Source organism: Helicoverpa zea, chromosome 23 (assembly GCF_022581195.2).
Source record: "Helicoverpa zea isolate HzStark_Cry1AcR chromosome 23, ilHelZeax1.1, whole genome shotgun sequence".
Classification (NCBI taxonomy): domain Eukaryota; kingdom Metazoa; phylum Arthropoda; class Insecta; order Lepidoptera; family Noctuidae; genus Helicoverpa; species Helicoverpa zea.
In genome coordinates, this window is record NC_061474.1 from 977,667 (window position 1) to 999,683 (window position 22,017).

At 34.9% G+C, this 22,017-nt stretch overlaps 1 protein-coding gene across 1 annotated transcript in view; it reads left to right on the forward strand.

The window, feature by feature from the left end:
* Positions 1 to 22,017, forward strand: part of LOC124642083 (alpha-2Db adrenergic receptor) — a 453,255-nt gene that overhangs the window by 82,700 nt on the left and 348,538 nt on the right. Inside the window, exon 2 of the mRNA XM_047180386.1 lies at positions 4,101 to 5,254. Coding sequence (XP_047036342.1) covers positions 4,679 to 5,254 — 576 coding nt within the window. The 5' untranslated portion in view covers positions 4,101 to 4,678. The remainder of the gene's footprint in view (positions 1 to 4,100; positions 5,255 to 22,017) is intronic.

Consider the following 22,017-nt stretch of genomic DNA (forward strand, 5'->3'; position numbering starts at 1 on the left):
GAGTGCATGTATTGTTCAAAATAAACTGTCAACCGACTAACGGCCCATAGTTTAGTCTGCATCTCGTGTCACACTTAGAAAACATACATAGTGTGGTACCTATAGTTCGGCCATTCAGAGAATGCGTTCCTGACACGTCGCGATTGAACTGACGACGTAACTTTGCAATGGCGTTGCAGTTACGATAAAAATATTTTTGCTGGTTGTTTACCGTTTTAACAATTGAGGAGCATTAAAACAACATTATTATATCAATAATCAATGAATGTTATTACGTCGTCAGTTCAATCGCGACGTGTCAGGAACGCATTCTCTGAATGGCCGAACTATAGTAGCTCTATTTCTATCCCATACTTAACCCTCAAACAGTCACGACAACCACAGTAACTCAACATCACAATAAAACCAAGTCTACATTCTGTTTACCTCAACTTACGCAAACGCGCACGTTAACGTTTTATTCTAAAGGATTAACCCTATAGTTAAAGAGCCAGCGACCGCCAGACCTACGTTATTTCATAACGGCTGAAACTTTGTGTGTGCATCTAGCTTACAGTGGGTATGAACGATACATAGAACGATTTCCCGTGCATCGGAGAGCAAACAAATCGGTCCTACGCCTGATCTCTCTCCGGTCGTGTCGGATTGCCGTCCCATTGGGCTATGACAGTGAAGGAATAGTGAGTGCACTTGTGTCTGCGCAAATGCTTGTGCACTATAATATGTCCTGCGCAGCTGGCTGGTCTCCTTACATGAGAACAGCCGCCGTGGCCGAAATCGGCCGTGGACGCCATTATTATTATTTCCCCACTATTTAATGTTTGTTATTAATATTATTATACATATAAACCTTTCTCTTTGATCGCTCTATCTAATAAAAAAAACCGGCCAAGTGCGAGTCGGACTCGTGCACGAAGGGTTCCGTAAATTACAGTTAAATCAACCTATCTCAAAAACTATAAGAGATACTTTGATCAAACCAAAAATCGTTGAAAGAGTTAATTAGCATGCATCACCTCTATTTTTTTTAGAATTTTATACCCCGTAGTTATAAAAATAGAGGGGGGGGACATACTTTTTACGACTTTGAGAGCTGATATCTCAAAAACCGTTCACTTTAAGAAAAATGTTTTTTAGAAAACTTTATATCATTTTAAAAGACCTTTCCATTGATACCCCACACGGGTATGTACATCGAAAAAAAAAATTTCATCCCTCAGTTACATGTATGGGGGGCCCCACCCCCAATTCTTTTTTTTACTATTTAGTGTCATATTTTTGTAGCGGTTCATACAACACATATTCCCATCAAATTTCATCACTGTAGTACTTATAGTTTCCGAGTAAATCGGCTGTGACAGACGGACAGACGGACAGACGGACAGACGGACATGACGAAACTATAAGGGTTCCGTTTTTGCCATTTTGGCTACGGAACCCTAAAAACCGCATAAAAATCGGTTTTCACTTTGTTTAAAACTATGTAGATGATACGACTGTCAAAAAAAAAAGATATTTGTAAAGTTTTTTTTTTCCAAAGCCTATATACCCTCTGTATGGTAGATAGATAAATGCACACACAAAGTTTCAACCTTTATAAAATAAAGTAGGTCTGGCGTTCGCTGGCTCTTTGACTACTAGCTGTGGAAATGTAAACAAGTGCGTGTCACATATGCATTAAGTCTGGTTTCCCTGCTTGTAAATATTTAATACGGCTGACAAAGTTATTTGCGTCGGTACTCATCTAGAAAGTTGTTTTGCGAAATAACTGGGTTATCTTCCTTCGGGTTGTTTTTTGTTTTTGTTATGGTGTTTTGTTAGCGACTTGTTTATGTACGGTTTTTAAATTCGTGTGCACTTTTTCGGAAATGTTGCATGGGTCTCTATAAAAAATATTTGATAGTAAATCTCATGAAACATAGAAATTAATTTATAAAACGAATTATTTTATGAGATACTTGAAAATTTTTTAATTATGATGTTTTGAAAAATATAGAATTTTGAAGTATTTTTCACATAACAACTTTATCTATCTTAAATCCTTTCCATAAAGTAATATTTCATTTCAAACGTACAAAATGCGCTATTCAAATCAAAAACTATTTTTACAACAGAAAAATACACTTTTTCAGTTCACTACTCTACAAATAAATAAAAAAGAAGCCAAGCCGGGAACCTGGCAAGCCTATTAACCCGTAAATGACGATGGTAGTAAAAAGAGTCCCTGTAAAAAAAATCAGCGTCAAATGGACAAGTAAAACTTGTAAAGTGTTCAGTGGTCTGTTGACTAATTAATCGAGTCGACTGACTAGCTTGCACCTGCAGCTGCAGTCGACGGGTTGAGTAGTCCTGGGGGAGTATCGATTCAGTGTTTATCGATAAAATTGGTAGAAGTATCGACATTAAAAAAAAAATGGTAAAAATTTTTTTTTTCCCTGAAATGGAAAATCATCAATTTGGGCTCTGTGTTATATTGAAGTAATGCGTTTAATATGAAAAGGTTTAAATAGTTTATTTATTGGCCTTTGTAAGTCTTTATTAACAAAAGTCGGACCCCAATTAGGACAAAAATAAAAAGTAGCCCAAAGTAAATTGGGGCTCTCAACATATTGATAAACCGATGCATTTAGTAAATATTCTACCAAAAACCAACAGAAAGACATCATAAATAATTCATTGTCACGAGCCGGTCCAATCCAGCTCAATCCAGATTTTTAATTTTGATATTCAATTTAATTTTCGTCGCGAAAATTTTAACGACAACGTCCTGTTTGTTACTTTATTTTTCGTTAAGCAATATTGTCTTTAACATTTTTTATTTAGCGCACAAAGGGTAATTAAGTTTTTTCTATAAAAAGACTTTTAATAATAAATAATAAAAAAGGCGCAATTTTTTTGCGAAATCACGACATTACTTATGAAAAATCCTGCTTAAAGATTTCAATCGGAATGGAAACGCAAAAAACTGTAGTAATTAAACATTGGAAGTATCGTGTAAGCTGCTACTAATGAGGAAGAAATTTCTTTGTCTCTGTTAAAAAAATGGAGGAAAAAAATCCTACCCTCCCGAGTTTGTATTTATATAAAAGAGGAGTATTTTTGTGAAGAGTTCGTTGAGAAATAAGAGCAAAGTACAGTTGCTCACTTGACCTACGCTATGGTAAAGTCCACGGCAGCTTCTGGTCAATTTATTTTATATTGGAAAGTTTTTTACCAACTGTTTTTCAGTGTACAAGATTTTTATATTACAGTTGCTGAGTGTACTTTTGAATTTAAGTTTAGGTAAGGTTGTTATACAATTATCATCGATCAATGTTCGGGTATATTTAAGAGTAAATAAGTAGAGAGACAGTTGGCCATAGTGTTTTTTTTAGTAAAATTAAACAATCGTCAATTCAATCAAAGGTTTTTAGTCGGTGCGTTACAGCTAAAAACTTGATCTTTGTAATATGCGTAGTACCATTCATCTTCATACTGATTTATGAGTCCACTAAAACTATCGGTCGACTAAAAGTATGCAGTATGCTCTTCAAATAACGAAAATGGTTACAACAAACAAAACTCGAACAAACCGTCTTTCAATAAACAAAAAGCAATTAAAATAAAAGTAACAAAATACATGATTATGGAAGAACAAGGAAACTTATTGGGCACGCGCCCAACAAGTTCTGGATATCAATCAATTAAACGAAAACACAAACTTACAAATTGGTATTAATGTAAACAGCACTTATGTTTGTCTGTCTTTGTGTTTACTATGGAAGCTATTAACATAATTACGGAATTATGTAACCCGAGGGAAACTTAGGTTTTTTTTATTTATTTGACATACAGTCAAAAAATATCTCATATTGATTAGGTATCTTGTAAAACGACTGACTACAGCTGAATTTCTTTAAGACATATTTCCTAGATTAATTAGAAAAAAATGTATACGGATAAAGTAATTAAGATGTTAACATCCGACACAGTTCCTGTTGCTCTTTCCATTGAATTGTTTGTCACAAATGACACGTAAACGTACCTCGCAATAACAAGGCGTTTCCACGTCACACAAGGCCATTTCTCACATCTCATCAATAACATTATCATTGTTGCAGGCACAAGACGTCCCCTGTAATCAAGATAATCATCGGCCGACATCTGATTACAATGCACTTGCGCTAATGAGTGCCCATTCGACCGTCACGCGACTGCCATGACCAACATGTAATCAATGCCACCATGAACCACATACCCAAGAAAATGTTCGCCAAAACACATCGGTTTTGGGACAGACGAAAGTACAAAGTCGGACGATGACACAACCCGGCGACACCATCAAATAAAAATAACGTTTTTTTGTTAAAAACAAGCTTTTAGTGTTAAATCGCTTTTTTGTGTGTACGCGACATACCGTAATCTTCATTTGCTACTTAATTTAATTTGTCAATCAGTGTCCTTTCCGTAGTTTCAAGCAATACTAGATAAGGCCTTCGAGTTTAATTGTAAATATTGTGTTCGTGCTCTATTCTCAACGTTCGGGCAAAACGGGTATTTAGTAATTTGTATAAAAAGAGAAAATAATAGTCAACACTTCCGTTCCTATAGGCAATACGTTTTTTTAAAAGTAAATCAATTATACAGTTATTTCTACGGGGCCAAACTTTCAATCTGTCTAAACAATAAAGTTAGTTAGATGAATTTTACAAATCCGGATTGGAGAGTGACCACGATGGTGCCGAACACGACTTTGATGGCCAGGACTACTATGTCAACACATTTTAACACAACAGTCGGTCCGAATTCCACATTCTTGGTTCCGACGTACATGAGCCAAGAGGAGTTCTTTGCTCTGCAAATGACGAATGGTTCCGACGCGAACACGACTCTGTCGAACGACACGACGGTAAACCTAGTTCTAAAGACTTGGTACCCGAGCGGGTACTCGCCGGCGCATATAATAATAGCCTCAGTGGTTGTGACAGTGTTAATGATAATGGTAGTAGTGGGCAATATGCTGGTGATAATCGCTATAGTGACGGAGAAAGCCTTGAAGAACATACAAAATTGGTTCATAGCTTCTTTGGCGGTGTCAGACTTCTTCTTGGGGCTGGTGATAATGCCGTTCTCGTTGGCGAATGAGCTGATGGGGTACTGGATCTTTGGGTTCTGGTGGTGTGAGATACATTCGGCGATGGATGTGCTGTTGTGTACGGCATCTATCATGAACCTGTGCCTCATATCGCTGGACCGCTACTGGAGTATAACTCAGGTGAGTTATTAGTTCTAAGTTTTTTTAATCTCTTTTGTAATCTAGAACTAAGTTTATACTGCTTGGTTACATTGAGCTCCATGAAGATTTAAGACACAATTTACACAAAGAAAAAGCGAAAGAACTCCGAACTTGCTAATGCGAATACGACGCTGTAAATGTAGAAACATTCTAAAGTATAGACAGAACTAAGTAAAAAGGACATAAATTCGAGCGACAACTTAGGACAGGCTAACATTTAGGTTGAGTCTGACCTAATTCGTCTTGCGGATTGAGTAACTGAAATAAACTGAACGATTGACACAGAAACTTGAGAAGTGATATTGAAAAGTTGGACTTCCAATTACAGAATCGAAAAGTTAAATATAGTTTTTTTTTCCAATTCAGGAAATAGTTGGGGTTTGTGAAGTGGTTAGGTTTTTTTATTCAAGCCAGTCTGTTAAACGTTCGTTCGAAAATACGTGATTTGAGTCTGTAACAAGGTTTTATTATTTTCCGCTGCAGTTCCGGAATTTGTTAAAGGATGCTCGGAAATATTTTCAAAAATATTTTTGAACAAATATTTTTGGACAAAAGGGAGTTGCGTATACCTAGATCCATTTTTGTTATAAAATATTAAGCAGTTATTTAAAGGGTTTGAACAATTTATTCGAATTTGGGGTTTGTTTGTCGATTTTTACTTGTAAATAAAATATGGATTACGAGCAGTTTCTTCATACATGTATTTGAAATCTTACATTTGTTTGAAGACAATTTTTGCATCTGGTATGTTATACACGTAAAACAATGATACATATTAATTGACTATTTAAACGAATATTTGAATTCAACCAGTCAGTCATTCCATACCTCGGCCGGGCTGCGAAATTGTTCGCGTGAGTTACCGAGGCCCTGGTACATAAAAGGCCTGCGAAGGAACATGATGGGTTTTAGTCAGTAACCGTCTTACCACAAAAACTTTTAAACGTCAGTTTATGCCTTGTCTAAAAAAATGTCAAATTATGACGTTGACATATGGTTCATTTTGCAGCCAAAATTTTATTAGACAAGCGTAAAACAGGGTTTAAAGTTTTTGTAGTAAGGCCCTAAGAGTCTGACACTTCCTCACGCTGCACCCACAGCGGGAGGGGTCATTTGATGAGATCCCACCAAAAGAAAAGTCGTTTTATATTTAATTAAGTACTTATTTAACCATAAACTCCAATCTCTTCAAAAACGTTGTTATCCCACTGCAGTTACATCAAACATAAACTCAAAAACAGCTGCAACTGGAGCGCACCGATTCAGTGGCGTGTTTTTGACTTCTTGCAACGAAACTGTGACCTCAGGTGACCTGACGGTATTGGAGCGAAAACAGCCAATATCCAAGCTTCGGGGCTTGAATTATTTGTTAAGGTTGGGCCACAGACGCGGTGCAGCGAGGGGATTGGGAGAAAGTGATGCGTTAAAATCAAGTGTAGGAGAAAAGTGAATTATGTTAGTTAGCTAGATTTTCAGAAATATATAGATAAAAAGTAACCTAATTTTGGTATAATTTGAAAACTATATTACTGCTAGGCAACAAAAATACATAGTTTGCGTTTGTAATGGTAGTAGCGTATAAAATAGAGGACCTATAGTCATCATCCATGTAAAAAATAAACTGTATTGTTTTGATCGCGATTGATAATTTTCCTAATTCACTTGTAATTATGTAAGCTACAGGCTTATTATCATCAGATATCAAGGCTTGTCTTCTGTTTTCCCCATGATATACAAAGTATCCCTGTTCCCATCTTTTTGACCTCAAAATGTGAGAGAAATTGTTTACTGGTCAAAAAAATATGCCCGTTTTTATTTACCATTTTTACGCCTTGCATAATAAATAACATTAGCTACTACTTACTACCTGTAATACATAAATAAACTTTAATACAGACCAGAGACAGTAAACTGCGCTCCTTTCTTCATACTCCTAGCAAGTGTAGCCCAGCCCTTACCCAGCTAAACCTTATAAAGCTTGTATGAAGTTGTGTAGCTCGCCCGAGGTTGAGTACTAGTTTTATAGTGTTGAACTTTTGAATATTCCTTCCTACGCTGTTGATTTTGTGAATCAAATTCATATTTGGAAGTGTTTTTCGTAAATAAATTGCAGTCGGAAGATAAGATAAGATAATTGCTTGGTATGGCGTACATGCAATAAATAATTGGAATTGACTTTGATTTTGAAGAGATTTTAAAGCGTTTATTAGTGGGAAGCAAGAATTTTGGGATCCTGTTAGACACTAAAGATTATCTAGGATTCTCTAGAGGACAAAAGCATTGTTGGTCGCAGCAACTAAAAACCTCCTCTTATTAGACCCCTAGTTCCTGATACTTACCCACGAGCCTCGCTGAAACAGCAGCACAAACAAATAAATAACCAAAACACAATACAGAAATGTAACACACGTCCACACTGTCCGACATTTCGGTAACAAAGTCGCGTTGTCAAATATCAATGCAAGCCAAAATCTGTAACCGAAATCATAAATTCCGAGTCCATTTGCAAATCAATACTGTGAAGCTTGCGTCTTGTTTAACAATGAATATTTCAAACAGCTTTGCCTATCGGCAAATTTCAATAGCGACAAACCGGCCAACCGGCGTGTACCGGTTTGCACTGGTTACCGGCGGTTCGAACTAACTACAGCCGGAGAACATCGGATTATACTGCTGCGAAGTGGAATAAGGCTGTAGTTTGTGCTTATTTGTGCGTGAATTTTGTCCATAGTTAAGATTTGTCCTTTACAAAGTTCGGTTTGTGTAACAATAGTTGTTAACTGTTAAGTGATTTAGTTTGTGGCTGCAGTGTTTGAGATTTAGTGAGGGGTCAAAGATTTTGGGTAGATTTTGGTTATGGTTTGCGCTTCGATTGGTTTGTTTGGATACGGTGATTTTCGTGTTTGAAGGAAATTGATCGTGAGAAGTATTGTTGCTAATGTTTCTTTTAATGGATTTAATCAGTACGTCCATGATTTGATCTTTCTCCTGATGGTTGTTATGATACAAGCCAGCAAAATACTTTTAATGTTTACTTTTCTGTCCGTAGATAAATCCTTAAATGCTAAAAATGTAATGTCAACATTACAAAAGTTTCCATAATTAAAAATAAACTTTTTACAAAGAGTGAATTTATAGCCATCTGGAAACCCGTTCATTCATAAAAATACGTAAGTAAAATTAACAAAAGCCTTTTAAAATAAAATAAATTTTAAATCCATTGATGAATACAACCATATGTTACCTGAGGCTTTTATTTGAAAGTACTTTCATTGAACATACATTCATTTGAATGTTCGGGGTGAAAAAATACATTCGTAGGCGAAGGAAGTACTTACACATAATGAGTAGTAAGGTTTAAGTTGAGGTAGTCCTATTGTTTTATTCTTTACTAGCCGTTCCCCGCGGTATTACCCGCGCCCGGTGTATTTTTTGCCGCTCTGGTACATGGTGAGCAGTAGCGTCTACCTACACTTGGTATTGGTATACTCATATAAGTTATGCTACCCTGGTACATGGTGAGCAGTTGCATCGAAATTTCGTTATTGGTATACTTTACTAAGGTGAATTATGCTGTCCTAGTACTTTACTTTTGTGGTTCTGCGGCATTCCGTAAATTGGTTTTTGTCTAATCACTCCCGTCCCGGGAATCTTACTCGCAATTTTTTTTCCTTATTTGCTCACTTTAGACCTACCCTGGACTACGACAAACATTTTAAAACTAAAATCAGCTCAATCAGCCCAGCCGTTCTCGAGTTTTAGCGAGACTAACGAACAGCAATTCATTTTTAGGGTTCCGTAGCCAAAATGGCAAAAACGGACGGACGGAACTTTCTAGATGAGTACCGACGCAAATAACTTTGTCAGCCGTATTAAATATTTACAAGCAGGGAAACCAGACTTAATGCATATGTGACACGCACTTGTTTACGTTTCCACAGCTAGTAGTCAAAGAGCCAGCGAACGCCAGACCTACTTTATTTTATAAAGGTTGAAACTTTGTGTGTGCATTTATCTATCTACCATACAGAGGGTATATAGGCTTTGGAAAAAAAAAACTTTACAAATATCTTTTTTTTTTTGACAGTCGTATCATCTACATAGTTTTAAACAAAGTGAAAACCGATTTTTATGCGGTTTTTAGGGTTCCGTAGCCAAAATGGCAAAAACGGAACCCTTATAGTTTCGTCATGTCCGTCTGTCCGTCTGTCCGTCTGTCCGTCTGTCACAGCCGATTTACTCGGAAACTATAAGTACTACAGTGATGAAATTTGATGGGAATATGTGTTGTATGAACCGCTACAAAAATATGACACTAAATAGTAAAAAAAAGAATTGGGGGTGGGGCCCCCCATACATGTAACTGAGGGATGAAACTTTTTTTTTCGATGTACATACCCGTGTGGGGTATCAATGGAAAGGTCTTTTAAAATGATATAAAGTTTTCTAAAAAACATTTTTCTTAAAGTGAACGGTTTTTGAGATATCAGCTCTCAAAGTCGTAAAAAGTATGTCCCCCCCCTCTATTTTTATAACTACGGGGTATAAAATTCTAAAAAAAATAGAGGTGATGCATGCTAATTAACTCTTTCAACGATTTTTGGTTTGATCAAAGTATCTCTTATAGTTTTTGAGATAGGTTGATTTAACTGTAATTTACGGAACCCTTCGTGCACGAGTCCGACTCGCACTTGGCCGGTTTTTATATATATATATTTGTTTTATAAAGAGGTCATGGTTATTCGTTACTGTATTGTGTTTTTATAAACTGTAACAAAGGAGATTGGGCAAGAATGTATGAAGTTTGGTCCAAATGTCCACCACGAACGAGACCTATATAATTAAATAGTCCACTTAATTTAGAGTAACTTTTACTAAGAAAGTAAAAAAAAAACAATGCCAAAAAAAAGTTATAGCCAAAAATGTATTCTTAATTTTCGGTAGTTTTTGTATGTTATCATTATTATTTTTTATTTTATTCCACTTCCATTTCCGCACTTTATCTAAAACTAAGATGAGTAAGACACATTTGCATATAAACAGCCCATATTTTTTTGCCCGATGGATGGCGAATCACTAACCAATTGAGGCGCCAGAAGTGCTTGAATATACTCAGCGGTGCCTGGATCTAAGAAAGTTCGATGTAACTGACGGTGTCTTCTCTCTAATAATGAACAATTCTATTTTTTCAGAAAGTATGAAAATCGAACATCACGAAAAGTACTTGAAAAAATGAAATTGATAAAATCTATGCAATGAGTTTTTTGATTTTGCTATAACTTTTTTCTGGCATTATATTTTTTTTTACTTTCATAACAAAAAATGTTCTATATTTAACGGGCTATCTAGCCATATAGGTCTCGTTCGTGGTGGACATTTGGACCGGAATCGCCCATTGTCCTTTAATAGATTAATTTGTTGTTCAGTTATACCCCAACTTTTGTATTTATTTATATACATTACTGTAGTAAATATCTGTATACAAACTAACAATCTAAAAAATAAAATAAATAAGGTTGATGAATTACATTGAACCTAGCTTTCGCAACTTTCTTAAAAGTTTGTAATGTGAATACAATCACTTGATCAAACTATCGGCCGACTAAAAGTTTTCAGTACTTATACGAATTGGAAATCTATAGAAACAGATGTAACTAATAAAATTTCACCAATTTTAAACCAATTAAAAAGTGATTTGGTTATCATAAATAAAAACGACAAAATCTAAAAAAATAGACGAGTAGAGTCAGCAAAATATATATTCATTCGTTTTGATAAATCAATGCTAACACTTTTTATTTTTGATTGAAACTGTGAAAAGCTTTGAAAATCAGTTCTGATGTATTGGAAATGAATTTATCAATTTGATAACTGTGTATTTTTTTTTAGTTTTTTATTTCACTTGTGAAGATACATAGAATATGTGATATTTATTTTTTATCTATGTTTTATTCATATTTTGCTATTTCTCTCGGTTCTCTTCATCTACTATTTTAGGTCATCACTGTATTTTGGGCCAATTTATTCAGTTGGTGCAAATCACACATTGTATCTTATCTACACTTATCTTTTGTAAAGATCAAGAGTTTGTATATTTGTTTGCTGGCTTAAACGCTCTAATCACAGGAACTACTGCACCGATGTGAAAAATTCTTTCAGTGTTAGATAGCTCACTTATAAATCAGACTTCTGATGAATACTTTTATCCGTAGTTCCAACGGCACGCATTTAAAACCGCTAGTGAAAGCTAGTGTACGTGCTAGTCAACAAGTAAGAATGTCAGAATCACAGCAGAATCAGAATCTAAAGCAAATTGGCATACAAATAATTTCAAATTTAAAACGCCAGTATCAATCCCCATTTCTGAGGCACAAAAACCGGCTAAAATATTACATACCCGGGTCTTAACAGGGATTACCATGAATACGTTTCAACCGAGCCGTAGCTAAATTATTAATGTTCAGCCGTCCGCTTTATATTAATTATTTATTTTATTAATTCCCTTGATGAATTAGTAATGGTAGCGTTAGACGGGGGTAACAAACTTACTCGCAAAAGATTTGCTTGTGGTGCTCATTTTGATAAAAAAATCTGACTTTGAAAAATATTATTTTAGTAAAGAAAACCTTTAAATAACTTAAGACACTAAAAATAAACACCATGTACATACTAACACACTAGACCAACCTGTACATAACTACACTTAAAAAAACAACAAAGAAAACCCTATCTAAGTAGAAATCCTGATAATCCGTTAAAAAATACATCAACACAAATATACATCATGTATACGTATACAATATATATGTATACAATGTACATGTATACCTACAATTTACCCTTACCCATGGAGAACAAAATGACTAGCGGAGGTGCTATAACGCAAAATCTCCTAAGAAAGTAACGCGCCAAAATGCGGGTGCGCGCTCAAACAACCCGAACGCCTTAGTTCACTGACTGTTTTGGTCACGCCCACCGTAAGAATTTGTCATTGTTTTTTTTTTATGGGAAATCATCAAATGGCCTCTCCCGCTATGAGTTACTAACTGACTCCTACTGACTAAAACCCATTATCTTCCTTCTAAAGACTTTTATGTACGGTAACTCTTTCGAACAATCCCCTAAAAAAATGACCTAGAAGCCTGACCTATCTGTATTATGGCATCTTCGTTCATTTTTCCTTACTCCGTGCTTATCCCATAGTGTCGTATAGTGTAAAGTTAATGTATAATTCAGAAGCACGGTGTATCATTGTAGAGGCGTCATGTTATTCTCCAAGGGGTTCCGTACAAAAACGAGAATGGAGAAAATAGCCAGCTTCGGTAACTTTGCGGGTCGGTCCCGTATTTTGTCATGTTTTCGGGGTTCCGTGGCTGTGGCTATATTTTTATTGCCTCTCTTGGGGATAGGGGAAGAATAGTTTAAGTAATAAGGGTCTAGGAAATTATTTTTTTTGGTGAAATAAACGTGAGAGATAAAAGTTTTACGGAATTGGACCAATGAATTGATTTCTTATGAGTTGTATTATTGAGAATTGGGTGCACAAAAACGCAAACAAATATGCACAAATATTACCAAATATTCAAAAACTTAGTAAAGCCAGCAGTCTTTTAAAATTATTTTCTTTGGTTTAGCAGGATCTTATCCTATCCAAGGTATGTAAGAGATTTTTGTAAACAAATGAATTTAATTTCTTATTTTGTCCTGGCTTTCTAAAATCTTCTGTTTAATATTAATAGGTATGTATAAGTAGCCAAGTTCAATTTGCAATGTAATCTGCTTTCTTCGGGAAGAAATTATTATGATAATAAGCACGAATCGATTTTATGCCGAATTTCTCGTAGTAATCGAATGACGTACATATATTTACGTCGATATCTGTCGATTCTGAATGACATGTTTCGTGTTTTGTTGAGAAATTGCTTATAATATCCTGGAGCTTGTTTTGGTGAATTAATATCCCTACTAATATTATAAATGCGAAAGTAACTCTGTCTGTCTGTCTGTCTGTCTGTTACACTTTCACGTCTAAACCACTGAACTGATCTTCTGTCTGTTACGCTTTCACGTCTAAACCACTGAACTGATCTTAATACAATTTTGGTACAGAGATAGAATTGACCTTGAGAAAAAACATAGGATAGTTTTATCCCGGACTTTTGAAGAATTCTCTTGCAAACGTGATATAACCGAACTCAACGCGGCCGAAGCCGCGGGCGGAAGCTAGTAGAAAATAAAACAGTTTGTAAGGTTTAATATTTACAAGTACTCTACTAATCGCAAAAACTTTAAAATGTCATAAGACTTTATAACTAATTTCGAAATAATGTAACGTACTTTTCTAAGTTTTAGTTAAAAGTTTTCTTTTGCAAAATAATAACGAAAGTGTGATACAGATAGAAAGATGCTTAATTTGATGAAATGTGATGTTTCAGTACTCGTCTGAAATTAGCACAGAAACGGAACATTATAATATACCTACGAACTTAAGTGTATTCATTAACTAAGTTAAACAAAGGTGACTTTTAAACAAACAAATCTAGTTATTTTGAGTAAAAATATTTTGTTACGGAAAGTACTTAATTCTGTTGGGAACCTATTAAAAACAGCTGCTATTTTTATTAAGCGTAAATGTCATTTACCTAAAGTTTTTAATTATTTTTTATAATTAGTTGTTTTAGAAAAACGTGTTTGTGTTATTTATGAAAGACCTAGTTTTTCACTTTTGGCTTAAATGTAAAAAAAAACTGTGTCTACTAAATAATTTGACAGGCTTGAATATAGAATAAAATATGTGCTAAAATACCTACATAAATATTCAGAAACAATGAAATGAAAAGAATTTAATTAAATAAACACGCAATAACTGTTTTTATTACACGCTCTAATCAACAAAACCGGAAACCATTAATAATATTTTAACAAAACAAAAGTAAACCAACCATATTTCTAATGAAACATTCATCACTCATAACATGTAAAATGGCGTGACGAAACACATTACCCACCTTTCATGAAGTCGGTAAAATATTGCCATTATCAATTTGAAGTTACCCGCGATTTCGAATCGGGGTAAAAAATTAAGATTCCAAATACGCGCGTAAGACAATTTATTAATGCACCTACCTCGGCGGTTTCACCCCTCTATGGAGATTTATTATGCCCACAACGTTATCTGAAAATTAATCACAGATTTTTTTCGTGAAACGAATATTTTTATCCGAATAAAAAGAATACAGAATACTTTTTTTGCCGACTGTACTTCTTGACTGAGTTTTTGTTATGCAGAAAAATTAAATGTATACTTTTGAGTTGGTTTTCATTTAAGAGCAAAACCGAGCTTTTTCTGTGCATATCAAGTATGTATTCAGATTCCAGGGAAGCTAATTTTTTTCTTGATTTTGCCTAACAATATCAACATTCTGACTACTATACTAGCTGTAAAGACCGGGATACCCTATCATAATTTAAATGAGCTTCCAGCTTATATATTTTTTATAGTTCTTACTGAAATAAACTCATTATAAAATGTTTGCATTTTAACCGATTAAAAAAAAAACTGTCTATGGCAAATAAAATGAATATAGAAATTTTACTCACTTTTGATATAAGTCTCTATCAACGTTATTCTTCATGCCTAGCTATACACACATACAAAACTTCCAAACTATCATATTAATACCACAATCGGACAAAGTAAGATCACATAAACAAACTTTATGTTTGTACAAACGCGACAGTTAAAAAGCTCTAAAAAGCTCTAAACCACAGGTTAATCATTACGTGGACGTAAACTTTACTACTAAACCGTCATTTTCTTCGTTTAGTGTTTACCATGGAGAACAAAATGACGATCAGAGATGTTATGATAGAATATCTACTAAGAAGTAGCGCGCCAAAATGCGGTGTTCGGGGGACAAGGAAAGTTACTAGCTCCGACCTACTCTTGGAACCTGCCCTTTTTCTGTGTAAAACCAAAAATCGTTGATTGGGATTTCTTCAGAAATCCAAAAGCCTCGTAGTTCACTCGTAACTAAACAAATAAATAAATATTGTGACACGCACGGTCAGTTTGCCCCATAGTAATGGTAATGGGTGCTGAGTTGCTGACACAAGTGATAGACCACATATACTTTATATTATTATGTACTTATAAATACATACACACCCAAACCACAGTCAACAAGCATGCTCATCACACAAATGTTGATCGTACCAGGAATCGAAACCTGGAGCATCAGTTCAGCAGACCGGCATGGTATCACGCCCACCTTACTTATTTGACCTACAAAAAGGTTCCTGACCTACCTCTCTTATGGCATCTCCACTCACGTTTCCTTCCTCCATGGTATTAGTTTTACACCTGGGACAGTCAGAAATTGCGATAAACTTAGAAATAACTTTCAGTCCGCTGTGTAAATAAAATAAATAAATAAACCTTTGGTTTTATGATTTCGTAACGGGTAATCGTCTGTTGTTAAAATGGCCACGACATTAAACATAACTTTTGGACATTGCAGTAATGTTAAATATTGATAATAATTATTTTAAGACTATAATTAAGATAATAATGTGCCAACTTGATAATTTTGAAAAATAATGTGTATTTGACACACGTAGTTCGTACTATTATTAAAAATAATATTTATATAATAAAAAAAAATATTTAAGTTTCTGTTATATTCAATCTATAATAATCTATATTTAAACTTTTATACTAATAAAAAAGGTTATAAATATATACTACTGAATCGATTAGAAAAATTCTTTCAGTGTTGCAAAGCTACACTGTCCCCGCGTGACATGGGCTATATTTTATCCAGGTGCGGGAAGTAGGTCCTTTAGGAAACGGGTTTTCACTAGCTAAAATGAATCTCTTTATACTTAATAGGAAAAATTCAAGTTGGTACTAAGTAACAACACTTCTAATGAACCGACCACGAGCAGTTGTTTTTGTTAAAATAAGTTGTACAAGTATGACGAGGGTACATCATCAATCAGTAATATTAAGTTTAGGTAAGGTTTATGTTCAATGGCCTAGCCATTTGGTTATAATGGTTGCTATTTTGTAGTGTAGTTAATTATGAGCGTGATAGTTGTTGAAATCAATATACCTATTTCATCATCTTCCGAGCCTTTTCCCCACTATGTTGGGGTCGGCGTCTAACCGTATGTAGCTGAGTACCAGTGCTTTACAAGGAGCGACTGCCCTATCTGACCCCCTCAACCCAGTTACCCGGGCAAACCAATACCCTTGGTTAGACTGGTGTCAGACTTAATGGCTTCAGACTACCCGTAATCGACAGTCAAGGAAGTTCAATGACAGTATAAGATACTTATAGGCTACCTTTCAGCCAGGAACGAAGTGATTCTCAGAGGACGTGGACAAAACCGCTGGGAGAAGCTATTTAATAAATAATTCTCATTAAGACCTTAACATAATTCTCTTTGAAATGAAAATAATTTGTTCTTTACGTAATTTTCATTGCATTTCAAAGGTTTCCTCTAAGGATGCAGTTGAAAAATTCCGAAACACTGTTAAAAACTTTATGCTTGCTACTTTTAGAGTTCCGTAGTAGTTTTCTGTAATATAAATAAAAATATATATTTTACTGTTATAATACTGGACATCGTACTTTAAAAGTTTCGGACTACAATATTTTCAGGATGATTTGTATTTTTGTAAAGTAAATGATTCATTCAAAAAAATACTGCACTGTTTTCATAATACTTTAATCACTAAATCAATTCGAATGATACATGAATCCGGTTAGACTGGAAGCCGACCCCAACATAGTTGGGAAAAAGGCTCGGATGATGATGATGAATTAGAATGATGAATTATCTCGAGTAATAGCTCTATTTGATAGGTATAGGAACGGTCAGCTGTTCCGTGACAATGTGAATGCAATATACGTAGCACATTTTTGAAACCACATTAAATTACCTAACAGAGAAAATCAGATATACGATTTAAAACATATTCTTTAGATTAGCAAAACATACATAAAATAAAATCTACAGCTTTATAATTACTAACCGAAAGTCAAAAGTGCACTGTTAATATTATCTACGGAACCCAAAGCACGTGACCAGCGCACGCCCGACCAGTTTCCACAACTTTTTCACTCATAATTCTACGTGAGTCGAAACCAGAATAGTTTTAGTTTAAAACCATTTTATTGTTACAAAATATGAATATGGAAGAGGCAATTTTAGTCTACCCACATACTACAGACTAAATAGTCGGCCGACAGTTTACCCGATATCATCTCCCGAGCCTTTTCCCAACAATGTTGAGGACGGCTTCCAGTCTAACTGGATTCAGCTGAAGTACCAGTGTTTTACAAGGAGCGACTGCCTATCTGACCTCCTCAATCCAGTTGTCAAGGCAAACTGATACCCCTTGGTTAGACTAGCGTCAGACTTTTCGGACTACTCGTAACGACTACCAAGGATGTTCAATGACAGCCGGGCCCTACAGATTAAGGTGCCATCCGAGACACAATTATTGGTGTCCAAGATATGCTTAGGCAGTACATACAAACTTAGAAAAGTTGTATTGGTACTTGCCTGACCTGGAATCGAACCCACGCTCCATACTCGAGAGGTTGGCTCTCCACCTACTAGGCTACCACGACTCTTACCTGATAGTGGGCAAAAATGCTTGATAAAGAAAATCTCGAAAGAAAACCTTAAAATTCCAGCTATGAATATAGAAAGTACAATACTTATGCAAAATACTGCAGATCTCGTTATATTTTTACTAGAAAACCGGCCAAGTGCGAGTCGGAATCGCGCACAAAGGGTTCCGTACCATTATTTAAAAATGAGCTAAAAATCACTTTTTTGCATGGGAGCCCCCCAAAATATTTACTTTATTCTAGTTTTCAGTATTTGTTATGATAGCGGCAACAGAAATACATCATATGTGAAAATTTCAACTCTCTACTTATCACGATTCATGAGACACAGTCTGGTGACACACGGACGGACGGACGGACAGAGGAGCGAAAACAATAGAGTCCCGTATACCCTTTGGGTACGGAACCCTAATAAAGGAACATAATTGTATCTGTTTGTAGCTTAGAAGTAAACTGTGGGCCAACAGTTGACCCGATGGTAGGCAAATAAAATTAAAATCCAATCAAAATTTTCAATCAGTCTGATACCGGCTATATAAATACCTGATCTTTGTAATGTGCGTACTGCCATTCATCTTCATACTGATTTATGAGCCCAAACAAACTATCGGCCGACTAAAAGTTTGCTGTATGTGTTTGTGGCTAGATTTTTTAGGACATGGCGTTCAAAAATTTTATTTTATTGGTCTCATAAATCAATGGGGTGACAAAGGATTATGGCGGTGGTGTCCCATAACTCTTGGTTAGAACGTAAACTAGGATTAGTGAGGCTGTCATAGATAGGGCTGTGCTTTCTGTAGTCGGCTTAATATAAGTACCGTTTTGTGGATTTTGGTTAAAAATATTTTATTGTATTTTCAATAGGAACTATGTTTCAGCTTACGTATGAACATATAGCAAATTAGCAATGTGTAGCTTTCTCATAATCAAAGAATTTATTGACTTGCTAAACTTTCCTTGCTTAATATTCAGCTATTTTCATCTAGTTCTCAGACTTTCTCCTATTCCGACTACTCAAAAGAATATCACAGGTTATCAAAGAGAGCCTTAACCCACACATTAAACTTGATGAAATGGTCCTCCAAGGATTGACCAAGTCATTCTAAACCTTACGATTGATCAACCCTTGCAACTGTTACTATCTTTCTTTATAACATGTGCTCAAAGCTTAAATTGTCGTCTTGTCTACGCAAACTAGAAAAAGTCCTCTCTTTACTCATATTATATACCACTGCGCATTAAAATTACCATTCATTTAAAAAGAATAAATCACAATAATGTCCCCATTGCATAAAACATTTGTAATATTCGCACACAGTGGTTCAAATTTTCTGAATTGCAGCCAAAATTCCTAATAGAGATATTTGTTGAATCGAACGCGCATTTCAAAAGGAATTGTCCAACTTTAAGACAGATTACTGGACAGACGGTAACTGTGGTCGACATTTTGGTTATTGAATGGCTATTGGGTGTTTTAAAGATTAAACTAAGTAATAAAAGTTTAAGATCTGATCATGTGTTGCAATTTGTGGCTTTAAAATGTGACATTTCGGAGTGGTAATCATTTGTCGGATTGAAAAGGGGAGGTTACAAATTCGATGAATCTTTTTTTATTGATCTCATAAACATTTATAGTTATATACGTGAGTCACTTTATAAATTCATGTAATTTGCTGTGGTCTCCCATAATTGGAGAAGCACACAGAGATGTTCTTTTTGTAAAGGTAAGAAAATGTTATTGTGTATTCTACGTTTGAGATGCTAAATAAATAAATAAATCCTATGAATGTTCTTTCGAAACCTCAAACTAATTTAATTGAATGGTTCTAAAGAGTGGGTCTCATGCATAAGAACCGGCCAGAAACTCCATACAAGAAATGCATACGATATTTGCATCATGAATAAGCCCATCATCAAGCATTTTGTGCAGGTGTTAGTTAGGCGAAGCTAAACATTGTTTTTTTTTTTTTTTTTTTTTTTTTAATTTTATCTTTGTGTGTTACCTACTAACATAGTTTTTAAGTATTTATTTTCTTACTAACCAAGTGGGCCTTTCTGTTGTCTTTAAATAAACTAATTATTATTATTAATATTTTTTAAGTTTTAAAGCTGAAAAATGTTGATATCTAAAGACAAGAAGATCAAGACAGTCTCGTAAAATTTTGAAAATTACACCAACAATTGCTGCTTAGCCATTTCTCAGTACAAAAGTCACAAACTACGGCTATTTCTGTCGCTTACACTAAATTATGACAAATAGCAACCTTCCAGTGTCCCCCATTTGCTCCCCAATTAATTCACTTAACATAATTGTAATTCCTAAACTTGGGAACAAATACCCTCGTCTGGTTGGCACATTGCGGTATTTCTTTGTCCATGTTGTGCGAGGTTTTGAACACTGTGTAGACGTTTTAGAAGGCCCATTGTATTACTTGGTTTTAAAATCTTAAGTATTTATATATTTATTTTAATACAAAAAAAGTACGTGATAAACCTAATAATAAGTAAGTGTTACAGTTAGTGAATAGTCTAAAGAATGTTAGTATATTATAGGTATCTGGATATAACATGTTATTACAAGAATATTGATGGTAGAAAAACATAAAATTACCTATGCTCTTTATAGTTGCGGGACTATTACGATTGGATTCTCTACTGGATTAGGTTGATTAAGTCAATCAAAGCGTCTAAACTGATTATAGTATATTAGAAGAATGAATCTACAAGTTATTCAGGTGGGCCTTTTGCAGACTCATCTGTCACATATAAAATATAGGGTGTATTGTTATAAAATAACGTTGTCTAATTAATACGCTCCCTTCTTCCACACTTTCTATAGAACACCATACGAAGCCATGTAATTTAATGCGGATTATATTGTATTTTATCATCTTGGAACATTTAACGAACAGGAACTGCCTTACCCACAAAATATCTATGCGAAAAGTTTGTCAACGTTTCGCATAGATAAGTAAAAGTATTTATCATCAGCCTTTTTATCGTCCCACCGCTGGGCGCCTGCCTCCTCGTACATAGACAAGGATTGAACGGTAATGACCGCGCTTGCTCAATGCGGGTTAATGTTTTGGGGCTTCATAGCCCAGGTTTCCTCCACCGGGAGATGTTTTCCTTCACTTTTGACCAATTATTGGTGTCCAAAATATACTCAGAAAGTACATACAAACTTAGAAAACTATGCAACGCGTAGTATGTAATGTTATAAAATAGTGATAGCTTACTTATGCATTTTTGATGACAAGCTTACGCACATACGCGACAAACACAAGCCTAAACTTAACGCACACATGTAAATATGAAAATGATGGGGATTTTTGAGTCTGCCTCATGCATAAAGTTTTATACCTCTGGTCTTGTTGGTCTTATGTAATACGTAATTTTTGACGTATGAAAAATTAGTTTTTAGTGCAATTCAAATAAATTCAATTTGATTTTGTACCTTTAGTAGAGGATGGAGGTCATAGCAACGGCCTCTCCAGTTGGTTGAATGATCTAAGTTTTTTCATACTTTCATACAAAGTTATGAGGAAAACATTCGTGAATATAGCTTAGTAACGATTTCAGGGAATCGAAATGTCAATTCGGAAAATATGATATTTATTTGTGTCTGTTTTTGTGTGATATCGTTATTAAAATTGTTCGGGTGCTCATTTGTGGGTTATCTTTGTCGAGTATATTTTGTATTTAGTATTGAGTTAAATACAGTTTAAATACTTATTTGTATTTTATTAAAAAACAGCGTGGAAAATTGTTATGACATAAATGGTCACCCATCCATAGACTGACCGCGCCAAGCGTTGCTTAACCTTAAGATCGATCCACTTTGCCACGAGCCCCTCTGACCTTGAACACATAACCAAGTTAAAAATGGCGTAAGTACCATCAAAAAGAACAACATTACAATAATTCAGTTTTTACCAAACTATTTAAGACAAATCAACATTAATCTTAATAATATTGTTGTTCGGGATCCGGTGCAATGTCTCTTGAAGACACAAACAGATAATAATCTATATTTCGACCTTAACCTTGACCTTCAACATGATCTTTTTAGGGTTAAAAGTCTTGTGGTAGAAAATG